This window comes from Aptenodytes patagonicus, chromosome 9 (genome assembly GCF_965638725.1).
Source record: "Aptenodytes patagonicus chromosome 9, bAptPat1.pri.cur, whole genome shotgun sequence".
In the NCBI taxonomy this organism is placed as follows: domain Eukaryota; kingdom Metazoa; phylum Chordata; class Aves; order Sphenisciformes; family Spheniscidae; genus Aptenodytes; species Aptenodytes patagonicus.
Window position 1 is genome coordinate 8097504 of NC_134957.1, and position 23554 is coordinate 8121057.

A 23554-nucleotide genomic window follows, 5' to 3' on the forward strand; every position below is an offset into this window, starting at 1 on the left:
AAAATATTCCTAGTTATAGTACCTATTAGCTGTGATTTTTCACGTTAAGCCCAGAGGAAAAAAAAAATATTAAAATGCCCACAGAAACTAAAGCTAACCAGAATCTGTATTCTTGTTCATTATACAATGAATCATGAATTCACCCAGCTAAACCCACAAGTACTGATCTTGAAGATGATAGCAGAATGATAATATTGAGAAGCATTTTGTGTAACGTTGACATCTATCCCATCTCTGTTTTACATATGCCAATACCGCACACCCATAAGGAAAGAACAAGTATTGACCTGCTAACTGACACTGATCCTTGGAGCAATCTCAAAGTTTGCCACATTTCAATTTCAAAATGCATTTCAGCTATAATATGAGTGATTTATCATTTAGCAGTAGCTGTCAAAGTAACCTCCTAGATAAAACAAAAACATCTGGAACCATAAACAGAGGAGAGCAGTAGCTGAATTTTAATCCAAATGCGACATGTTCACTTCATTAGGAACAGGAAACAGCTAATTAGTAATTGAATGTTTCATGGTTTTAAGGGGGCTCAGACTCTCCAAACAGAGATGATTTAAGATGTATTTTGGATGTAAACAAGACTAAAGATCGGAAGAGCCAGGGACATAACATCTCCGGAGGAACGTTTGGGAGCATGGGAACCTCCAAAGAAGTGAATAAAATCAGTTTCAGGCCTTTGGCTGATTAAAATCATTGTCTTAAACTTAGCGGGGCAAATATTAAAGCCTGGGGAGGGGGTAAGCAGAAATGCAAATATTGAACACTGCGGGGTTTTTTGTTGTTTTTTCTTTCTTTTTCTCCTCCTGATTATTAGGAAATTGCACGTGACTTCTTCCCGTAGCAGGCTGTAGGTGCTCCAGCCTATATTAAAGTTGCACTTCTAAAAAAGGTAGCCACCGACAGAATCTGCAGGTCAGCATGGCTGCCCTCAAAATACCGTACGAATAGTCTTTATAGGCAGTCCAAAAGGCTGACGTTCTGCCGTAGTGTGTTTCTCGTGAGCCAGTAACACACCGGTTCTGCGTTCTGCACAGAAGCAGCCAAAGCATGCCATGTCCTGGGCACCCAGCGCCCGCACGCCGACTGTCTTTGAGGGCCTAGGCTCAGGAGCCAGATTGACAAAGGTATCTTCTTGCCCAACCGCCTGTACAGGGCGGGATTCACCGAGCTGCTTGGTGAATCAGTCCACGTAATACCAATGGAAGTCAGCAGCAATTAGATACGTAACTCACTATTTAAACGGCCACTGGGCGTCAGCTGCATCTTTTGATACGTGTTTGACGCTCGATGGTTGTACAAAGACAGTAAGGCAGAGGCCACGGACGGGCGCACGTTTACGGTGCTGCATCTGGCAACAAGGACTCTGTTCGCAAAAAGGAGGGGAGGAATCCAGGCGTGCATTCAAGGGAGGAGTTGATTTATCAAAAATGGGATCAGTAAGGACCAGTAATATTGTTTTTAAATTCTTGATATTTTTATTGTATTTTAAAAATTGCTTTTCAAACTAAGGTAAGGGGTGGTCATTGGGAGTACTGTGGACTGAGGGACTGACTATTTAAACTTTGAAACAGGTTTCAATTTTTCCTTCCTATTCCCTTTATTTCTCAAGGGAAGTTCAACGGAGGTATCTGGAATACCTGTAAGAGAGAAAGTAAATGCCAAAGCTCAAGCACAGTGCAGCCACCCAGGAGATATTATTGATCAGTGAACAGAAAGTGCATCGTTAAATATTTCCTTTTTTATAAAACTCTCAATTATTCTCCAGAAATTAAAGTACTTTTTTGTTGCTGTGCAATAAACTTGACTCCATGGCATTAACAATGTCATACAGCAACCACCTATGAGGAATTAACGTGTTAGGAGCATCTGTGCTACCACTTCTACACGAAAGACAATGTGATGTTGTCAAATTCATCTTTTTGAAGAATATTCACCATCTCCTCAGTGTAGCTGACTGCAAGCTACGTAACATTTTATAGCATTTTACTGTATTATATAGCAAAGATTTGAATAAATCTGTGTGCAATAAATGTATTCTTTTATTAGGTTTATCCCTTAATCAAATATTCATTTATGTGGGCTTCATTCTATTAAAAAATGAAATTATACAAAGGTGAGCAAAAGCGTAGATTTACAGTAGTTTAAAGCCTAATCTCATTCTCTAGGGGTAATATTGACAATATAAAAACTGTATAAATGATATTCCCTAACACTAAAATATGCTTATGAGCCCCCTGTGCATGTTATACTGCTTTACAACCTACAGTGAAATGCATGACTGGCTTAATAAGCAAGACATTTAGAAAGGATTTTTTTCCCCCTTCACAATGTATAAGAGAAGTGAAGATCTCGCAATTTCTCAGTGAGCCAGAGCCTACGTTAACAATTGTAATTCTCCCTCCGGATGGTGGTGTCTTCCCTGAGTTGTTAGTCCAGGGTATACATTCATCTCTCGCACTCTTTTGTGCAACAACATCATCGTTTGTCTTTTTCTTTCAAGGTTTTAATGTGTGTATAAAGGACAAATCCAAAAGCAATAATTATCATCTGCATATTTATTCACATTTCTCTCCCCCCCCCTTTCCTTTTTTCAGCCTATTCAGCATCTCTGACTTTTCTGAATCCTTTGTGAGGCTTTGTTTGTAATACCTTTCTTTTAAGTTAGTAATTCAGCTGTATTTCCATTAAACTACTTTAAAACAAAATTTCCACGTGTAGCCTCACAACTTGCATAAAGAAATGCGCCCCAGCAATGCTGGTGTGCAAATCCAGCCCAGGAAGGGGAGCGACGCGGCGCAGCCGGCTAGCTGCGATTAACCGACACAGCTACAGCCTGGGGTTGTTCAGGTAACTTTAGCACACTGTAAACTGGAGGAGAAAGTCACGGGAGGAAGGACATTTGGGATCTGCTACATAATGAGAAAACAAGGATGAATTTGTTGTATCGCTAACTGTAAATTATTCACGCAATTTAAAAAATAAAAGCCAGCACTACACATTGCAGAGAGCGCGGGTAGCAGAGATGAAATAATGAACTGAAAATCCCACTTTGGCAATTCAGATGAAGGAGGAGTTGGGAGAGCTGCTAAGACAAAGGTTAGGTAGAGCCGAGACGCGGCTGTGTTTCTGCGGACAGAAGAGCAGCAGGAGGGAAGAGGGCAGCCACGTGCCAGACCTGCGCGCTCTCAGAGGCTCCGCACAGCTCCGACTTGAGGGGTTGAATCAAAGAGTCTTGTACGATAGCGTAAGTATGCTGGACAGGAGCTGATCTCTCCACCCTTCCTAGGCCACGTAAACAGAGTCAGCATTTCAGTTACATCAGAGCCAAGCCGAGCTTTGGATGCAGCGACACATGGCAAATACAATGCCGTAATGAAAAATCTAACTTACAAAGCTGGGGCTAACTAGTTTGAATCAGCCTCTTACTTTGCAGGAAAAAAAAAAAAATCAGAGGACAGTTTGCATTAGCTTCTACTGTGGATGAAATCCCCGAAAAAACCTCCTTCCCTAAACCTCTTAGCAAACAGGAGCGTTGGCTGGCCCAGAAGGAGGCTGCATCCAGGCCCCTGCTAGCGGGGCAGGGACCACAGCAGTTATGAAAAACACAGAAAAGGATCCCTTCACTATCATGAAAAACAAAAAGACCTGGCCTGCAGCCAGTTCTCATGTCTCTGGGCTAGTCACGCAGCCGAGTGACAACAGTGAGTAAAACTGACTTCTTTGCCTGTTTATTAGTTGCCCAGCAAAACTTTTCCTTTCCATTTATCTAGAAATATTTTCCAAACTGAACAGTGAAAGAGCAAAAATAACACGCCGTGAGCAGGGCATGGTTTCCTCTAGACTTGACGGAAGAACATGGACAATAAATGCTGCTTCTGAGAGCAGCAGTACTAAAGAAGTTTGGTTTGCTTTCTTTTCATCTCTCGCTCTTTCATATCACCCCTTTTCCACCCCTGCAGATGTGCAGTCTCTGATGTCTAACGCTGTCTGAGGTGGTGAGCCGCCCTCCGGGAGGGACCTCTCCTCCCTGCGGGTCCTCGTTCCCGCAGCAGGCAGGACCGTGGCACCTGACCCTTCAGCGCTGCACATGCGTGGAGCTGCTGCGTTTGGGGTTTCTTCCCCACTTATTTTGTGCTTAGGACTACTGAGTCGACTCTGTCGAATACTTCCGCATCCATGTTGAGAGACCTAAAAACTTGTGCAGAAAATGGGATTTCTAATGAGTAACAACAGCCAAGGACAGGAGTATGTTCACTGAATACAAACTACGCAGATGCTGGATTGCCACTGTCAGTTTGAGCAGACAGGGAGGTAACATAGTGGTTCCTGCTTAGGAGATATTCAAGCCTACTGACGCTGAATTATTGAATAAATGTTTTAGCCCGTTGTAAGAATAGAAAGGTATGGACCGTCACACTCAAGTCTCCTGGGAAAACCTTTCCCCACCTGTTGTTTCCAGTAAACCACAAAAACTCAGCTTCCTCCCTCGTATGTGTGTGTGTGTGTGCTTAACAGAGAGAGAGAGAGATTCAGAAAAACACTGCGTGCCGAAAGTAGAAATAACACTAAGATCAGCAACACTGATATTTTTGAAGCCCTGCATTCGTACCGCCAGCAGGCGAGCCATGTAGTCAGACAGCGCGGTAATCTCATGGCTAGTCACTGAAGGGGGCCCTCTTCTTGGTCAGCAGCTAACGAGACAGCTTTCAGCAGCGCGTGGCCGGTGCGTGCACAGATATGACAGTCTGGTAATTGCACACAAACTTCGAACGAAGTTTTCTAGAACCACCACAATATGACACAGCACGAAGTAACTACCGGAGGTTTAATAACTCAGAGCATCCAGAGCAGGACACGCGCTAGGGACAGAGCACGGCTCGGACAGGAGGAAGAAGAAAAGGCCTAAGACTCAAACGAAGAAGACAGTGAAGAACTCTCCCACAAGGAAAATATCAGGCCTCTGTTTAGTTTAATCTCAAGAGTTGCTAATCACAGGGTTCCGGTCTTTTCTTACGTAAAATTTAAGTGCTTGGACATTTTTTTCAGTGAAAGCAAGACCAAGACAATAGCACTGTAATTTCCAAGATGTTGAATTTGTCTTTTACAATTGTAGAGTACTCTGAAATTCCGCAGCGTGGTTGGTTTCAGCGGATTGCAGCATTTGAAGGTATAATTTGACATAGTAACAAAGTTGTTAAACCTCTTAAAAACACTACCCCTCTCTTTTCCGTCCCCCTTGCGCCCTTTTTACCATAGGCTGGATTTGAAAACTGACTGGTTGTATCAGAATGTTGAAAAAATATAGCCCAGTTTTCTAAACAATAAAACCCAAAATATGTTCCAAACTTCAACAGTCCTTCATCTGTGGCGAACAGATAAAAATAAAAAGTTATTCAAGGTTACTGCGAGTTTTTGTGCTCAATCTTTGCCAGGTTATTTCCCAAACAAGAGCAGCAGCAGCCCGGGGTCACCCTCCTGCCACAGGTGCAGTGAACCACCTTTCCTTTGAACCATGTTTTCACCTCAGGAAAGCCTGTCTGCCTACGCTGCCGCCTCCTTCTTGAAATTTAGTCTATTTTTTGTAAATTGTTATCATCAAGTATTATGGTAACATCTATTTTTTAAAATTTTAAGATAACATTGCTTTGCTGATTGTTCCAATATCCCCTAACAATGAAATATAGTAATACAAAAGTTAACTAAGGTATAAACATGCAAAAGGAGAAGTCTCCCTGCGATCATAAAATGATGTTATTTTCTGTTCAGCAGTTCATGTTACTGCTGTTCATGCTAATTAATTAAAGGAGCTGTTGCTGTAATGTGCAAACAGGGAATCTGAGAAACTGAGAGGGCTTTTAGGTCTCGGAGTGAAGTTAAGTCAATCTGGGCGCGGGCAATCAAATGTAATGAAATCACTTGTCAGTGCTAAGCTTGCAAAAACTGTGAAGTTTGACTAGGGAGTAAAAGGATTATAATTAGATTTCCAATAGGATAATAACTAAATGGCAGAAAGCAGTAAAGAGAAAATATTACTTTGTTAGCTAATGGTGCTGCTGTTCGGTTTTAGTTTTTATCAGCACACTTGTAGTTGTGCTAATTTAATTTGCTTTTATCAGCAAAAATGCACTACTCAAATGGTACTTGAATGTCATTTGCAAAAATCATTGATCTGAAGGTGCACTTAATGACACCCAGTATGTTTATTTTATGTGAAACGGAGATTGGTTGATAAAACGGTTGATGCACTGTCTTGCTGGCCCACAAGTGAGTTATGGAAGGAAGACCAGAAGGGTATCTGTGTGCGTGCATCACCCTCTCCTGCAGCGCTCAGCTATGCAGGGGGCCTCATGGCTACAGCAACTATTACTTTTCTATTTTGTCAGCTAAAAAGCTTCTCTCAGATCAAGCTGTGGTGGACTAGAAGATCGGGTACATGCAGGATGGAGGTATTAGACTGTAAAGTTCAAAAAAAGTTTTAAGTCTCGTCTGCACAAAATTTCCGTTCAATTAATATACAAAGCATAGAGAAAATGAGTCAACTAAATGGAAAAGATTTATAATGCAGATCAGAATCCCAGTATATGAACAGCTTGTGTTAATAAAATCATTTTAAGAAATGAGCGTAAAATATGATATGACTTAATCACTGTGAAAGGTGGCTGTGCAGTATTTTTGTAATTTTCCTTTAAACCGTCTTAAGGAGATACTGGCAGTGAAACTAATTGAATTTCAAAGGAAAGGCACTGTGTGAATGATAGATTTCTGTCCAGCAGAGCTATTGACAACAGAAAAAGAAAGGTCTGCATTGATGCTAACGCTTTTTTCTGTGCAATAAAGAGAGATTTTGGAAGCTTGGAAACAGCTTTGTATTAGGGATGTGTTTTGACCCTTCCTCCTCCCAGGGCCCAAAAACCACAAAACAAATGAAGGGGGCAATGAGGGAGTGCTCAAATTGTTAAAGACGGCAGCGCAATAGTAGCTGTCAGGTACAAAAATTGTAATCAAAGGAAAAGAGAATAAGAAGATATTACAGTATCAGCATAAATAAAAATGAAAGAGATGGTGCTACAGGACAGAAACACTTGGAAATCTAAACAAGCTCTATAGAGAGCTTTTCAGAAACCTTTCTATCACCTGAGAGCGCTTAGTGAAAGAACTGGCTACACTCATCACACGTTTACATACGAACAGGATTACCATACTAAAACTGTCAGAGAAGTCAGCGTACGCTGCCATTCATTACTGTGGTGCAGACAAGAGATGTTTTGCCATTGAGGAGCGTATGACAGGTTTACAACTCCGATTGCACAAGTCACGTTCTGCTTTCACAGAGGGGCACCAAGCTCAGAGATACCGAACGTTGTGGATATCCAGTTCCCCCTTTGTTCAGGCTTTTAACCTGAACAAAAACTTTATCATCCAAAGCCTGTTAGAACTAAAGAATGATGTAGTTGGGATCAGATTAGAAAAAAACAAACCAAAAACCAAAAGAAAAACCAACCTGAATTAAAAATCATAAAATCACGAGGTTTTCTTGTGTATCAGTAGACTACGGGAAGTGTAAGAAAGTTCTCTTAATTCCTTCTAGTACACAAATGGTTGTTGGAAGTGGCTATGTGTCACTTTCCCCACAGTTATTTATAGTAATTTTTGAAGGGAAGACACATTTGAGCCAACTGTAACTTTTCTCCTTCAATTGAAAATTGAAATTAACTTCCTTTTTTTACTAGATTGTGTCCAGATGCACCTTTGACTCTCAGAATCTTTTTGGAAGAGCACTGAGCACTCATCTCAGCAGGTATCATGTATAAATCACAAATGTTAGGAATATTTTGCTTGTCAAATTTAAATACATGTGTCCCAAGCGCTTATCCAATATTTTGACTATTTCTGGCAGTAACGATTTTCAAATTGTAATATTTAGAGCACAACTCTAATCATATGTGTACATATATATACACACATATGTTTTATATATATATATGCATTGCAATAAAGCTGTGATTCTCCTTCTTCGTAATGCATCGCATATGATCCTAAAATCACAAAAAGAGACAGTAGTAAAAATATTTGAAAGCTTTCCTGTATAGATGACAGATGGACGACAGATGCATACCAGAGGTATGCAACGTCAAGCCTTTAACAGTTGAGAAATGCTAGAAATTATGTTTGTATCTATAACTGTACTGCAGTCCTCCTTTGGTCTGCACAGAAGGGGACTGTCTTTAGTTACTTCAACACACGTTATTTTTTGCACATAACCATTACATGATTCAGTAGAAGGGGTGGAAATGCTCTAAGCAGCAGCAGTTATATTGAAACAGGCAGCTGTCTCCAGGCTGCTACAGTAGCCAGCGCAGAACTGAATGGCGCGTAATGAACACGGCTCAAGACTGAAGGGAGAAAACGGTTGATTTTATAGAAAATCAACACTGCAAAACTGGACTTTCTCCAAAGTCGGAGAATTTCTATGTTCAAATTGCTCGGACCAAATTTTATCACAGGTGACTATGGATTTTCTGCGTCTCACATAGGCTTCCAGTGGTAATGGAAATAACCCCGAAGATCTCTGTATCTCAGCTCCCCCAAATGATGATTTACACAACTCCCTTACGTCGCAGGCCTATAGCCAGAATGCATTTATTATTCTTTGGGAAGCACTCAGACAATATGTGAATGTTCTGTATTTACAAACAGTCACCGAACAGTGAGGAAGATGAAGCACTATATAATTGCTCGTAACATGAACATGACTTTCCTTTTCCACCTACAGTTTATGTAGTTTTTGAAAACACCTATGAACTTGATAGGAAGGTAAGGATCAGAGGTAAAATGTTTTAAAAAGATAAATCATATGTAAAATCACTTTTGAACTAAGCGCATATATCTGATAGCTGAATAGGAGTTTCCCACAGCTCTATTGAAACAAATTTAATCTCTGGTCTTGTAAAGTACCGATCTTTCAAAGGTTTTCTACACTGAACAGGAAAACAAAATGAAGTTGTGTAATTTACTTTTATCTTAAAGCAGGAAAACAGAGACAAAAACTATTCTGCATTTGATTTCATTTTTAATGCTCATGATAAACATGTACGTGATGGGGTGTGGTACATACTGCACCTTGCATTGCTGCACTGTCGTGCTGGGTTCCGTTGTGTTCTATTTCCATATCGGGGATTCCAGCATCTGAAAGACGTGACACCGAAGATTAATGCACTCCCCTTTGTCCTTCTCTCATGCATCTTTAGAAAAATATTTATAGCAAACTAGGGTGATCTCCAAGTTACACAGTCTTGCATAAAACATTTGGTCTTCATAGAATTTTCAGTAGTAAATTGTTTCCAAAATGTGCAAACATTGCTGGTCTCACAGTGAATTATTTTTAACGTGCTTCACATTTGTCTGACGATCAGATAATAACCAACACATGATATTAATATGTCTGCAAAAGTCTCTTGGAGAATGAGGGCATCTGACATATGAAAAATAAAAGTTGAAATCAAACTGTGGTAACATTAAACTACATTGACTCTCCTAGACATATACCTGCAAAGAACAGAACTAAAGACTATAGCCAATGCCAGTCAACATGTTTGTCTGCGTGCGCGTATCAGTTTGCATGAGTGCATGTTACAGATAAGGACTGTGCAAACTGCATTTAAAAGACTCAGCTCAGGATGTTGGACGCATGCGTTATCACCCAGAACAAAATTATGTATGTGGTATTATGTGAAACATTTCCAGATTTCTGAGAAGAGCTTTCCAAAATGGACTGTGCTCTTTTTTCCAGGTTGAGAAAGAGTCTCATAATGATACGCGCTTTTGAACTATTTAATTTCATATTGATAATACCTCTGTACGCACAGTCCTTCGGGGTGGGGGCAGGGGCTCCAACACCCCAGGGTGTTATGATAACAGATGCCATTATCCACCTTGTGCCAACAAGGATTAGCATGAAGGGTATGTGATTTGAATCCATGGCACCTCGAATCCTGGAGAAACATCTGCTTCCCTTATAATACAGCACTTAGAAATTGCAGCAAGAAAAGAACCCACACCTGAAAGGGAGCTGCGAATATAGTCTGGAAGGTTTTGCTGTGTAGAAGCCTGTTCTGGACTTTCTCAAATAGAGAATAACTGTACTGTTGCTTTCTCAGATCACATTAGTTGGAGTGTCAGTATCTATCGCAAAGGTGACATTTTGCTGGTCACCCTACAGCCTGACCGGACTCTATGTCGAAGTGGGGAAACCCATTAAAGCACAGTCCATACACAGAAGAGTAATATGAGTAATATCTTAGTAATAGATGTGTAAATGAAATATATGTGATGTATGCATATATAGCCTTATAAATACATATGAGCAAATAAATATTTTCATGTATACAATTTTTTTCTTATAAAATTACAAGTGACTGCTATTACACAGGGTTTCCCTTATTCAGATTGCTGTTTTGAAGGGAAGTTCAGGGCACTGATCTATTAATCTAAAACGGTTCTTTCTTTTCAAACCTTTTAGAGTACATGTGGTATACACACAAAACGACAAAGTCATCTGTAACTAATAACAGCATCTGTTAAATGAGACCGACCGTCAGAGTGAAATTAAAAATATTCAGAATAGCCCTTCACATTTTGTTGTCATAAAATTGTACCTGCAATTAAATTGTGGATTAAGATGTTAATGAGCTACCTGATTTGCATGTGCAATCAGATTAGCATGTAAATATCAGCTTCTTGCAGGCACTAACATATATATGACTACCTGAGCGTGCCTGCAACCAAAACGTTAGCAGCCAGGCCCACAACAGCAGATGTAAAGACCTGTTAATCACATTGCTGGCATGTTGGTACCCTTTAATTTGTGGCTTCCAGAACTGCTGAGTACTCCTAACTGCAGTGCGAGCCGCAGGTGCTTACCAGCAATGGCAGAATCTGGGTGAATGACCTTACAGAACATCAGGATGTTAGGTTTTTTCTGACATTCATCTCAAGGCGCTGGCTATGTCTGTGGGATCCGCTCTGGGCATTTTTCTGATCCAGGGGAGGCGGTGGGAAAGGTTTCTGCTGGCTCTGTCCACCCACTCTCCCTTGGGTCATTGTCCATTACCACGGTGCAACTGCAAGCTGTACATCCATGCCTGAATCACCGCCATTCACTGTCAGTACATCGGAAAAGCCAGCCAGTTCCTGGTTACAGTGATATGCTGGACTATAAAAGCCAGCAGATGAGAACGCCTCTGAAAGATGTTGCTCTCATACTTAAAGAGTTTATATCTCTTAGGTGCTCCAGATAAATCACAACTTGCAGTCCATTGCAGAGTGCTGCGATGGCAGTTCACGTAGACAGGCTAGCCCTAACTTTAAAAAACAGTTTGGGTAGCCCTCACAACTGAGAACTCAAGACAAGCTAAACTCATTATTTTTACTCAGCAATTCCGGCAGTTTTTGCAGTCTGCTTATGTTGTTATGGCTCAGTTGCTAGCAGTGCCCAGAGTAGGCAGCAGAAAGTTAACGTAAACAGTACACGACCTACAAGCGCAGCAGAGACTGAATGTAACTCTGATTCATGAGCCTCTGCAGAGACTTCGGGGTAGGGACGCACAGATTAAACCTTAGCTACAGAACCTGCAATTAATTAAAACTCAACTAGGTTCAGTCTTAAAGATTCAAACCAAAGCTCTAAACTTTGGTCAGAACCACATTAAGCAGGAGAGGCAAATCCTCCCACTACCCAAAACATAATCACCCTGTTTAGGAGATTAACCAATTTGCTTTTGTTTCACAAGAATATTTGGGAAGTATTCAAAACTTAGTCAGCTCTGAAAGCTGATACATATTTAACAAACTTAATAGGTCCTGAGGTTGAGCAAACTTCAGCCAAACGGCTTTTAAAATGAAGCTCAGCAGTTCTAAAAATTAATCTGCTGGGAGAGAAGAGTTCAGAGAACCTTATAGGAACCAAATTTCACATTGTCTTAGCTGGCACTGTAACAGATTTCTCCGGTAATATATTCAGCATTTCTTGTCATGTCTGTGTAAACTGCTCTGTCTGTTTCTCTAGTTGCAGACTTATTTATTTTTTTTAATTCATGACCCAGAGCACGTGGCCTGAAATAGATTTTTAATTATTTCAGGAAAGGATTGTGTTTTTTTATTCTGGAGTTTGCTTTGTGCATCATCATTTTTTTTTCCACTCAATTAAACATCATTTTAAGCTAACTGTGAAAGGCCAACTAAGACATTACCATTTAACATCCTGAGACCGTCACCTGATGTGGCCTGTTTAAGCGCCTGTTCCACTTGTTCTCTTCTCTTTGATTCAAATTCCAAAGCTTCCTGCAATTTTCTCTTTGCCTTTTTTTCTTTCTTCAAGCGTTTCTGAATTGTTGCTGAAATGTAAATATATTGTAAGAATGGCTGTTAAAGCACAATTAATATATAATGGAGACGGTGAATGAGTTTATTTTCAATGTTCAAGGGGCCAGTTCTAGTTTGAAAAAAAATAAAATCTGGCATGAATCTGATACAAAACCAAAAAAACCCCAAGCCATACCCTGTAGTGAAACAATGAACAATCTGAAAGGGCTTTAGATCTTCTTAAAGATCTTAAATCTTATTCTCACTCTGGAATAGTCCCATGGATTTAGGTCTCCTGACCAGAAGGTGAGAGTCTGAGAGCCAGCCCGGTGGTTCACGTTACAGAGACTTCACCAATTTGGACTAAATTCCAGCTACAGTTCTGCACAGTTTGGTTGAGCAGATCATTGGCTTAAACTAATTTCTAGCAACAGCACCAATGTTCATCCTCAAAATCAAATAAATCTCTCACCCTTCATTCTAACCTTTTCCCTTAATGCTGAAAATTATATTGCTCCTCCTCCTCCAGTAGTTTTATCTAGAAAGATAATCCAAACACATGGGTTATGTCTCCCCTGACCACTCCTCGTGGATGGAGGAAATCTTCTGAATGTGTCAGAGATTCAGGTTTCGTTATGTTTTCTAACATTAAAAGGAAATGAAATCTATTTCTGCAGGCGAACTGTCTGTGTGCAGTGTTGGAGAATCTGAAATGTCAGTAGCGATGGTGTACAGAGTGAAAGCCCACACAACTAGGTGGCAATTTTTTTGGTAAAAATGGAGCAGCGGTTGGGTGAATTTTGAAGCAGAGTAACTGAAATAACAAGAACCACTGCCCAAGATAGAAGCCAGGTGTAAGGCTATTGAGAAGCTGGGTTCAGTGGGTACATACTCAAATGACAGATCAAATGCATAGAGAAGGGGTACGTACTGAGTAACGTGAGTACTTTCGCACTTCATCACTAGTGGGAGAAAAAAGAGGGAAAGCCAAAGAAAGGAGAGAAACAAAAAAGCATTGGGTGTACGTTGAGAATCTCAGAGAGAAATTAAAAGGGAACTTCCCAGGTAGAAAGCAGGTTGAAAAGAAGCTTATAACACTGCTAAGTAAATCAAGTATATTCTCTTCATTGGTAACTTCTCCTTCTAACTGAAGCACTCTATACAACGCTGTATAGTAGCTGGTTGTTTGGACTTAAAATAGGTAACAATGCAGTAACACAGTGCTCCTGTACAGCTTTGCATTAGATCTCAATGCACTTTACGGTCGTCTCATCTTCTCTCTTTTATAGATGGAAAGCAGAAACAGTGTCTTGACAAAGATCATCCGCAGGCCATTGGTACAGCCATGTAAGATTTGGCAGAAAACAGAAGTATTCCTGACTAATCTCAGTCTTAAACCCAACTATAAATCAAGTTAAAACTGTAACTAGAGAATTGTATAGTATTAAGTGTAGCCAGATGATCAATATCTTCATTGGGAACTGCTGGCATTGGCTATGCTTGTATTCCCTCACTTATATAAATTCAAGCAATACAATGCACCTTTTAAGCCTTTTCCTTTTCAAACCCTGAATCTTAATCCCATATTTAACCTTAGTTTTCACCAGCACCAGGTTACCATTACTTGGGCCAGAACTACATCTAAAATATCTACCTCTGCTTACAACCACCCTTCCTGTGCTCCTGCTGGCTAACAGACTGTCCTTATTATCCTTATTAAACTATCTTTAATGGGCTCTTACACTTGTTTTTTCACCAGTGCTGCAAGAACACTCTCTTGCGTCTCTTCATTGTATGACCTGCACCTCCCTTCCCTGGTTTAAACTGCTCGGTAGGATCTCTACAGTCCCGTCACCGCACTTCCGCTGAGTGTACCCTGCAGCCAGAAAATACTCTCCTCCTGGGCACAGCTTGTGTTCCAGGAAATCTGCCATCAGCTGGCACGTCTGATGGGCATGAGGAAGATTGCACCGGAGGCTGATGCCCACATACTTTCTCAGAACCAGCTGGAGAACATTTTTAGCAAGCTCTGGAAGGGGTCAAAGACCACCTCCGTAGCATACCCCAGCTCATATGAAAGCGCTACGTTTCTACAACTCATCGCAGCTTGTGCAGAGGATCGAAGGATGCTTTTGCCTTGTGCTGCTGCTGCTTCAGTTCACGTGTGTAGTCTAATTTCACAGAGCAGTACTTAATCCCATGGATTCATTATGGAATCAAACAAACAAATGGAGAAGCGAGGGCACTAGAAAAGGTAGGTAAAACTAACAGACTAAAAAGAATTTGAGCTTAAACAGAAATGCCCTTTTAAAATTACCATCTATTTTAGAGCCAAGTTTGCTAGTGTGTACACTCTGGCAAATATTGCTCACAAATATTGTTAAAATGAAAGTTGAACTTATATGAGCTGTATTTTGCAATCCCTTTTATTTATTTGCTTCTCCTGTATATTAGATACCTGTGAATTTCAAATCACAACATATTGTTAGAAAATTTACTAAAAACTTTGGAAAAAATTCTGGGAAAATCCACAGTATTTGCATAACTTTTTGTGACCACTTGTTCACCTGAATTCTTCCTGACTTTTACAGATCTGTCTGGATTTGTAAATGCTCCATTCGGGGTGGGTGGGGGGGGGGGGGGGAGGATACCATTACATGGGAAATCTCTGAGAGACTTAATAAATTATGAATGTCAAAATGTGATCTGTAGAACATAACTTTGCAAAATTGAGCAACCCGTGTGAAAAAGCCTATCTCTGACTTGCTATAATAATAAAGACGTGCACGTGGCGATGACCAGAAAGGCAAACAATTCTAAGGATACTGATTATTGGTGAAATCCTCTTTTGAGCCAGAAGCCAAGAAAGTCTGCGAATGGCTTAAGGTTTTTGTTGACTTAAATGTGACTCAGTTGGTGCACAGTGTGCTGTCTGCCTACACGGAGGTAAGTTTTGTTTCATAGAAATACGGCAGCCTCATCCACACTTAGACTGGGGTGACGCAACGTTTCTGAGCACTCACTGCAATTTAACAGCTTCAGTAGTATTTACGGACCCTTCACAACTCAACTTAGAAGTGCCCTTCTTTGTTGCCTCTTACTGAGACTTGGCGCTGCAGACAGCTCTGTTCTGCACGCCTAATTTCAATTCAAAATGCACAGGAAGACAGTACTTGGCATCTACATTTTTGGTCTTATCTAGTTTTATCTTTCTGATTTCACGGATGTAATCTAGAAGTAGCTTTTGGCACATAAAGTACTATTCCTCTCCTTTAGATGCAGAGTTGAATTTTAAAAAGAATACTGCCTTCTTTGCAATATCACAGCAAAAAATTCAGATTTACCAATTTAATTGCCTATTATTATCAAAAGCTTCTAAACAGTCATGGTTTTGTCTCAGAAGGCTCCATTTGGGGAGTGCTTTTGTATCTCACTCTCCTGATGGAAAAAAAATTATCTAGGGTTATTTGCTTCAGATCTTGCACTTGGGTAGACAACTTCTCGTAGTTCTGCCTATTTTGTTGCACTGAAGTTATCTACAAGAAAAATGAGCTGACGAGCACCTAAAGTACAGAAATGTGGGCTAGATAAGTAGTAAGATAATGAAAGAAAAATCAACTAAATACCCACATTACCAACATATTCTCTTTCTCACAGTAAGACTGATCCTCAATGCTTGGAGAATAATAGCAGAAAACAAAAGAAATTAAAGCTGTCAAATGAAGAAATCGGGCTGGGAATACACAGGCGGAGTGGTAATAATACATGTGAAAGCCATGAAACTGAATCAGCTTTCCTCCGCAGAACCAGCCAAGACTCTCTGCGGCCAGTTGCCCTCCAGGAAATAATCCTTCAGTCACTGTTCTGTCTGCTTACAGAAAAGTGTGCTTCATTCTGGTTTTATTAAATTTAAATCTTTCATTACCAGTGCTAGTCCACTGCTGCACTACACTGTAGTATGAATGTCAGTTAACTCCGAGTCCTCAATAGCTCCAGCTGGAAATGCCAAAGGGTTATACATTTAATAGATATCTAAACTCCATTTTTCATTCACTCACCTCTGCTTTGCAGCTCAGCTGTGAGTTGCCTTTCCAAGCTCTCTCTTAGTTCTCTCTCTCTACAAAGCTCCATCTTTAACTCTTTCTTTTCCTGCTGTATCTGCTTTTCCTGGACTCTCGCATTGTCCACAGCCACCTTCAGTAGGCCCTAAAACACACACAAATGTAAGATCTGAAAATACCAGTTTGTTTCAGCAGTGACAAAATTCATCCATTTGCTTCTTTTATACCCTCTAGGAAAACAGAAAAATTGAAAGCAGGAACCTATAGACCTGGAATGCAACTGGGCATTTAAAGTAGCTAAATGTTATATATGAGCAATTTTGTGGCATGGAATCGTTCAGGATAGCTTTTGCTAATTCATCCTACTGATGTGGTTTATTACAAACGGAGTGCCGTACCATTGCTGACCTCGGTCAACTGCAGGGAGCAGCAAAGGAGGAATAATGAGACTGGTGAATTTTAATATGACCATTATTGCCAACTATTAAGTCAAACAGACAATGTATGAAACCCTTTCACGATCGATAATGCCAGATAGTGGAAACCTAAGCATTACATTAAATAAAAGAAATTAGAATTGCAGATACAAAATAGTTTCTGAAACTTTTAAAGAGATCGAAAAAGAAACACATTTTATCCATCATGACATAGCCTGGCCCTATAGAGAATAATTTACCTGAATGTTGGTTAATAGTGTTTCTACTGATGAGAGACCATCAGCAAAAAGAAATGGCGCCGGAAATCCAGGAGGCAAGGCCTGTCCAGCCAGTTGGACTTTATCTAAGGTTGGTTTCATTATTGGAATGGCAATTTGGACCTCTTCTGTAAAGATAGGTTTAAAAGCAACATCAGAAAGCATTGGAAATATAGGTAAATGTAATTTCTAGAAACTAGCATTCTGTTTACCTGGAAGTCAAAATACAAGCGCATTAGTAAAATTGACATTGTTTCAGTTTTTGGGCAGCTGTGATTGTTGCTAAGGTAAGTTTGCAAAATAGTACAGAACAATAACAAATACACTGAAGACTGTAACATAGCTGTAATAGAGTATAGACTATTATATCTCAAATTCTACAGAATTATACCACAGAATTATAACAGTATTACGCAGTTCATTAAACCTGAATGACCTCTCTTCATTCTATCATGTTTGCCATTCTGTGATGTGCGTTTTCTGTTGCTATAACCTTGACAAAATTCTAATCAAGAAATGTATCACATCTCTCTACTCCTTTAACGTTATCCTTCCCATACTCAGCAGTAAATAATCTCCACTGAGTCATCCCCTCCTGCTTCGCTAGCACCAACTCCACGTTGGCAGGAAAGTGTCAGCACGGGTTTTCTTAACAAGTACCTCGCTACTGTCAGCCTTTCTAGTCACAGGCAGTAGCCAAAAATGCTTCGCTGAGTTATCTCTACCGGAGGTATAAAGAGAGCTGGGTGGCGGGGGGTCACAGGAGCGGCCGGGGAGGAGAGGGCGCTCCGGCACAGGGCCTCGCTCCTGCAATTTACTGCACAGAACTAGATTGATGCATCTCTTACAAATTGGAGAATCGGGACCTGGTAGCTTCCCCTTCACTCGCTGTTTCAAATAGATCATGTTGTTATAGATCGAGCTGTGCACAGACAGTAGAAATGTGTATCCGGAAAGAAACAACAACATCAGTAATCGCTTTTCAAAAATCCTTTAAATTTTGTGATGAATCAGTACTATCACCGATGAACTCACATTTTTGAATAGGATAATTTAAACATACTTTAGGATAGTAAAGATATCTCCTTCTCTCAGATCCCTATGGGTACTTCTTCCCCATGTATTCATTTTAAACATCAAGTTAATTGCTGAAAACCACAAAATTAAAATCTGTTAGCAGTCTTCAAAGCCAAACTCTCTACATTTCTTTTACTCTGAAATGTTAAAAAAACATTTCTGTGTAACATTCCAGGGAAAAGCAGTCTATATGTATTATGTTCCTGCACTTGCAGAAATCATGAAGAATATCTTCTCAGCAATTGCTTTTTAGTAAAGCTTGCAACTAGTGTATTGACCGTAAGTTCATGATGCGTGTGTTTTCTAAGGGCAACTGCACAGCCAGTCCCGACAGTTTCATTTGCCAAGTGTCTTGGTCATATTAAAGCCACGATTTACAATTAGACCATACCATATTCAAAAGGCCTCCTTCTCCCACCTCTCTTATTAAAAAGAAAACAACCCAAAACCTCAGAAAGAATCTGACAACAATGAATGAAACCACGGTGTCCCTACAGCAGTACTATTACCTAGATGCTCCAAACTCCAGGAGCATCTGTTGAGCAGCAAGCACTTTTTGCTGTGTTTCTAAACCACGCCTACTGACAACGAACCAGGAGCATTAGCAGTTTTCAAGTATTCTTTGAAATCTCTGTTTAGGGAGTATTTTGTTTTCACTGTGTGAGTTCATTAAATGGAACATCTTTATAACGATTCTTCAAGACTAGTAACAACAAAAGCCAGTAACCTCCGCACATCTCCACAGCTATCTCTTTAGAGCTGTGTTCATGTAATTTAAATGATCCATTTAAAAAAAAACAAACTCTGGTTAACGTACTCAGACCATGGAGTTCGCGCTGATTCAGATACACCACTTCTCGTATTTAAACACCTCATATCAGTGGCAGAGTTTTTTAAAATGAAGTGATTAGTTGTAACGTATGATGCCACACAGAAATAACATCTAAGCCACGGAGTCACAAAAGACTAAACAGAAGTGGCATCTGAAGAAGAAAGTAATACATGAAGTATGCATAACAAAACTATAGCTGCTTTAAAATCTCTAGAAATCTCTACTATTTGGAGATGAAAGTAATAACATTAAATTGGCCGAAAGGAAAATTACTATTGACTGTGAAGACAGGTTGCATGGTCTATGGTTTGTAATGTTACTGTACAGCAGATTGAAGTTTCAAAATAGTATTACTCTTCTTTAAAGAGATAGACACAGCTAAATTAGGTGCTGCTTGCTGCAGTGAGGATCAAATGCAAAAAGAATCATATTTCATCAGACCTAGTCAACACCAGGAAAATAAATAGAAATATAAGAGGTATGCAGGCAATGATTCATTTTGATAATCTGGCCCAAGAGAGACACATAGAGACAGCACACAGATCTAAGCTTCTACCAAAAGACAAATAGGACACAGAGGGTGGGAATTGGGATGACAGTGTAGCAGAGGTCACATCGATTTTCAGCAGCAGTTTTCACACAGATGAGATAACCCTGGACTCTATTTGGCCCATTGTTCATATCCTACCTGTCCCAGAAGCAATAAATTTCCAAGTCCCAGAAAAAGGGCAGTAAAGAAGAAGGATTCTACTTATGACTTCTTATGATTAAGTTTTTGTGCTAACCAAACATGCTTTGCAGACCAAGGTCACATTGCATGTTAAAGTCTGTAACAGCTGAAAACTAGAAGCAGCGTATTATGTTTTAGCGTATATGGGTGGAAACTGTCAAGCCATTCATCATTTTTTTTTTTTCTGATTGAAATCACACTCTGCAAAGATGAATGATAAATGCATTAGAAATCTATTTCAATCTTCTAATAGGTCTTCACATCTGAATGGTGTCTACATCTTGTCCGTATTCTGAATAAGTGCACAGTTAGGCAGAAATTTATTAGCTAGACTGGAGAAATCATAATCGGTAAAGCAATTAAAAATGGCATGTGTTGGAAGCATTTTTTGTGGATTGTATCAAATGTATCTCTTTAGTAGAAACAAAGATGTTGATTTAAGCATTTTGATTTTAAAGAACACTAAAAATATAAATGCTAAAAGCTGCACTCCCACATATAGTACAACAGAATAAGCAAGAAATAAAGCTAGGACAACTACAATCTAACCAAGGACACAAACAACCTTTCTATTTATTGAAGCAAAGTGGGAACTACTTTTATCGAGCTTGTTTGTTAAACCTGCCATGCTTTATAATAGCATTCAGGAATCCATTTAGAGTGCAGTCTTTTTATTTTAATTTCTAGCTGGCATCCAGATGAATAGACAAAAGCAAGACTTACATTGCAGAGAAAAGAAATACACAGTAAACACTAACAGTGAATGGATTATTATCCCAGGAAAGCACATGGAAATCTTCTAGAAAGTTTCTTGTTCTTAATTCAATATACTAAAGTATTTCATCTTCTGTCTCTTGCCTAGGTTGCAGAAATAGAAATTGGAAAATGAAGCATCAACCTACGGACTAAACGCAGCACTGGGAACACGAGTAATGCAAATTGCTCCCTGCATGACAGTACATGGCCCAAACCAACAGGCAATTTTTATTTGCCAGCTGGTTTATATTCTTTCAGAAGGCATGTTTTTAAGTCCATCATTCATATACCTGATACACTTGGCATGTCACATCCCTCTCAAAACACGGCAGAAATATTAAAGCTATGATTTACATATTGCCTAACGCTAGTTAGACCACCAAGTTATTTCTTCACATACACTTCAAAACTTTATCTATCTGGACCTGTATAAGCATTACATGTAAACCTCACCTCAAATAGCTTATAGAATGTAACTCATGCACAAAATAAATATGTGGCACATGGCGAAGAGAGTAACAATTTATACAAAATGTATAGTTACCAATCTGTTAGTTACTAACCCAGGCATTTGATCTCAGAAAGCCTTCAGCCAGCGTTAATAAGACCGTTTTGAACATAGATGGCAGCTGGGTCACTCCTTTTCCCTGCCTGTGGCATACAATTTAGAAACCTAAGGACTAAAATGGTTTATCACAATTATAATTCTTTGAGCTTCATCTCTGAGTGATGGGGATTACATTAATGGTCCATAGTTACAAAAGAACAGCCTAGACACTCTAATGGACCTTTCTGACCTTTAATAAAATAAAACAGGGGATCTGCAACACCAGCTGAGTTGTACGTGCTACTCATCTCTGAAAATAAGATGCTACATTTTTATTTGAAATAGCATTATTTGCCCAAAGATCTTACAGAATCATCCAAACCAATGTATCTTTCTAGCGGTAAGAGGTCCCTTGACTTCCAGTTGTATATTTACTTCACACCAACAGTGACAGGCAGCGGTGTCCAAACACGGGTATTTTGACAGAATGAGGGCCCAAATTCTAACTTTTGACTGCAAAAAGCAGTTTTCCAAAAAAGGGAGACTTCTTATTTTAATTTTAAACCTTGGCAACTTCTGTGTTGCTTATCTAGAAACTAGTACAATTTTTTTCTTTTACAGTAAGGTAAGTATGAAAAACCTGTAATCTAAAGCATTGTTTATTTCAAATATTTTGTATCTGTAAGTCTGCAAGGACAGGGTTATCTGTCTTCAGTGTCTTAATAACTCTGAAAATCCTCCATAAACCTCTGCCTGCCTTTTTCTCCCTCACTCATTGCTTCTCTGCCAGGAGCTGAGCACTCCTGTTCATCAGTGAGAAAAGAGATACCTCCTCCTAACCTGGCACCAATCAGACTTAGAAATTTACTGCTTTAACCTTGTGATTCAGGTGCCAAATTTGAAGTCACTGCTGTTTTTCTTAATTACAGTCCCTGAATGAACAGGGTCAATGAATGCAATTGGGGAGTAGCTGATTAATCCAGTGCACTAGCTTTAAATCAGACTTTATTTCATTTCCAAATGATTGATACCACTTGATAGCACACAAGCATTTTTCACTACTGAGCTTTGCCATAAAAAAACTTCACTTTAAAAATAGTATCTAATCATTAGATATACATTTCCAGGCTGCCTTAAAAGCTTTTGGAAACTATCACAAAACAGTAACATCAACTATGCTCCGCTTCACAGTATCCGCGTCCAAGCTGGTTCTCACCTATGCATTCTGAAATCAATTGATTTTGTCCTGAAGAAGTGTTTCATAAAACCTTTTCCTTGTTTTCAACAGAGGGGGAAAATGTAGACCATGCCCGTTACATTTAGAGCAATGTGCTGGCTTAGGAAAAACTGAGTATTTGGAGTAGTAAAAAAAGAGAAAGCAAACTCTGCAAGCAATGCATTCACCACCTTTCCATAGACCTGTTCTCAGGAATTATGACGGTGTGTTTTCCTGAAGGACGTCATAAAGCAGGCACTTAGTGTTTGAATAGGAGGAGGAGGCAAAAAGCAGAGAAATGAAAATTTCACTAGAAAAGGCTGAAATTACAGTTTACAAATTGTCTTTATCTGTGCACTCTTTATCAAGAGATGCGTAATTATACAGCTTTGACATTTTCATCAAGGTACTCTCATTAATAACACAGAAAATTATACCTATTTATAACTTCAACGTATTTACAATATACTCTGATGTTCACACGGCACCGACGGTAAAAACACCTGAAAATATTTTGTTAATTCGAACCTTAAAAAAAAGGACCCAAGTTAGACGAGATACTAGGTTTGCAATAATAAAAAATGAAATTGAGAAGTGCAGCCAGACATCAGAACTGAAGTGTTTCATTGCAAGTAACTTCAGTCTAAAGTTCGATACGTACAGATTAAGAAAAACAAATACAACTGATGTCACCTGATTAAATTCTGTTCATTAAGGAGAACCGTAAGTACAATTAAGGCTACTAATAAATATACATAAAAAGCCTTCAAAAATGCTATATTTTATATTCACAACAATTACTTACAATTTATAGTTTCTCTGTGTTATTATTATACCTGCTTTCTCCTATGAGCTCCTCCTCAGGCAGGTTTTGGTAATCTGGATTCCGAAACATTTAAAGTTGTTCTGTGCTTTAAGTTGCTTCTTAATCTACGTAGAAGCTTAAGTACTATCGATCTGCATTTTCCATATGGCAATTTAAAGTAACTAGTTACTTGCAGCTAGTAATAGTGCCTTGTCTTCCCTCACACCGACAAGAAGCATTATTTCTACTGACAATAGAGAAAAGTGCAAATGTGAACTATTCAATAAAAAGCTAGTAATAAAATTACTGTGGCGTGGAAGAAAGGAGGAAAATGAAACAAAATAAACAAAATCCTCCTCATGGCCATTATCAAGAGGTTATAAAATTTTTCTCAGCTAACTCCTATTAACATTCACAAGGGGGGTTTTTTTGTGGTGATTTTTAAGCATTGCTGTAGTCTG

The 23554-nt window shown here is 39.4% G+C and overlaps 1 protein-coding gene across 3 annotated transcripts in view; it reads right to left on the bottom strand.

Annotated features, from left to right (window-relative positions):
* The window catches only part of DACH2 (dachshund family transcription factor 2), a 319796-nt gene that overhangs the window by 1611 nt on the left and 294631 nt on the right, over positions 1–23554 (bottom strand). For 2 of the 3 annotated variants that reach the window (XM_076347008.1, XM_076347011.1), the window contains 4 exons: positions 17113–17258; positions 16434–16581; positions 12264–12407; positions 9136–9201 (listed from right to left, as the gene is read on the bottom strand). In XM_076347008.1, coding sequence (XP_076203123.1) covers positions 9136–9201; positions 12264–12407; positions 16434–16581; positions 17113–17258 — 504 coding nt within the window. The remainder of the gene's footprint in view (positions 1–9135; positions 9202–12263; positions 12408–16433; positions 16582–17112; positions 17259–23554) is intronic. The other variant, XM_076347010.1, reaches the window with a different exon arrangement.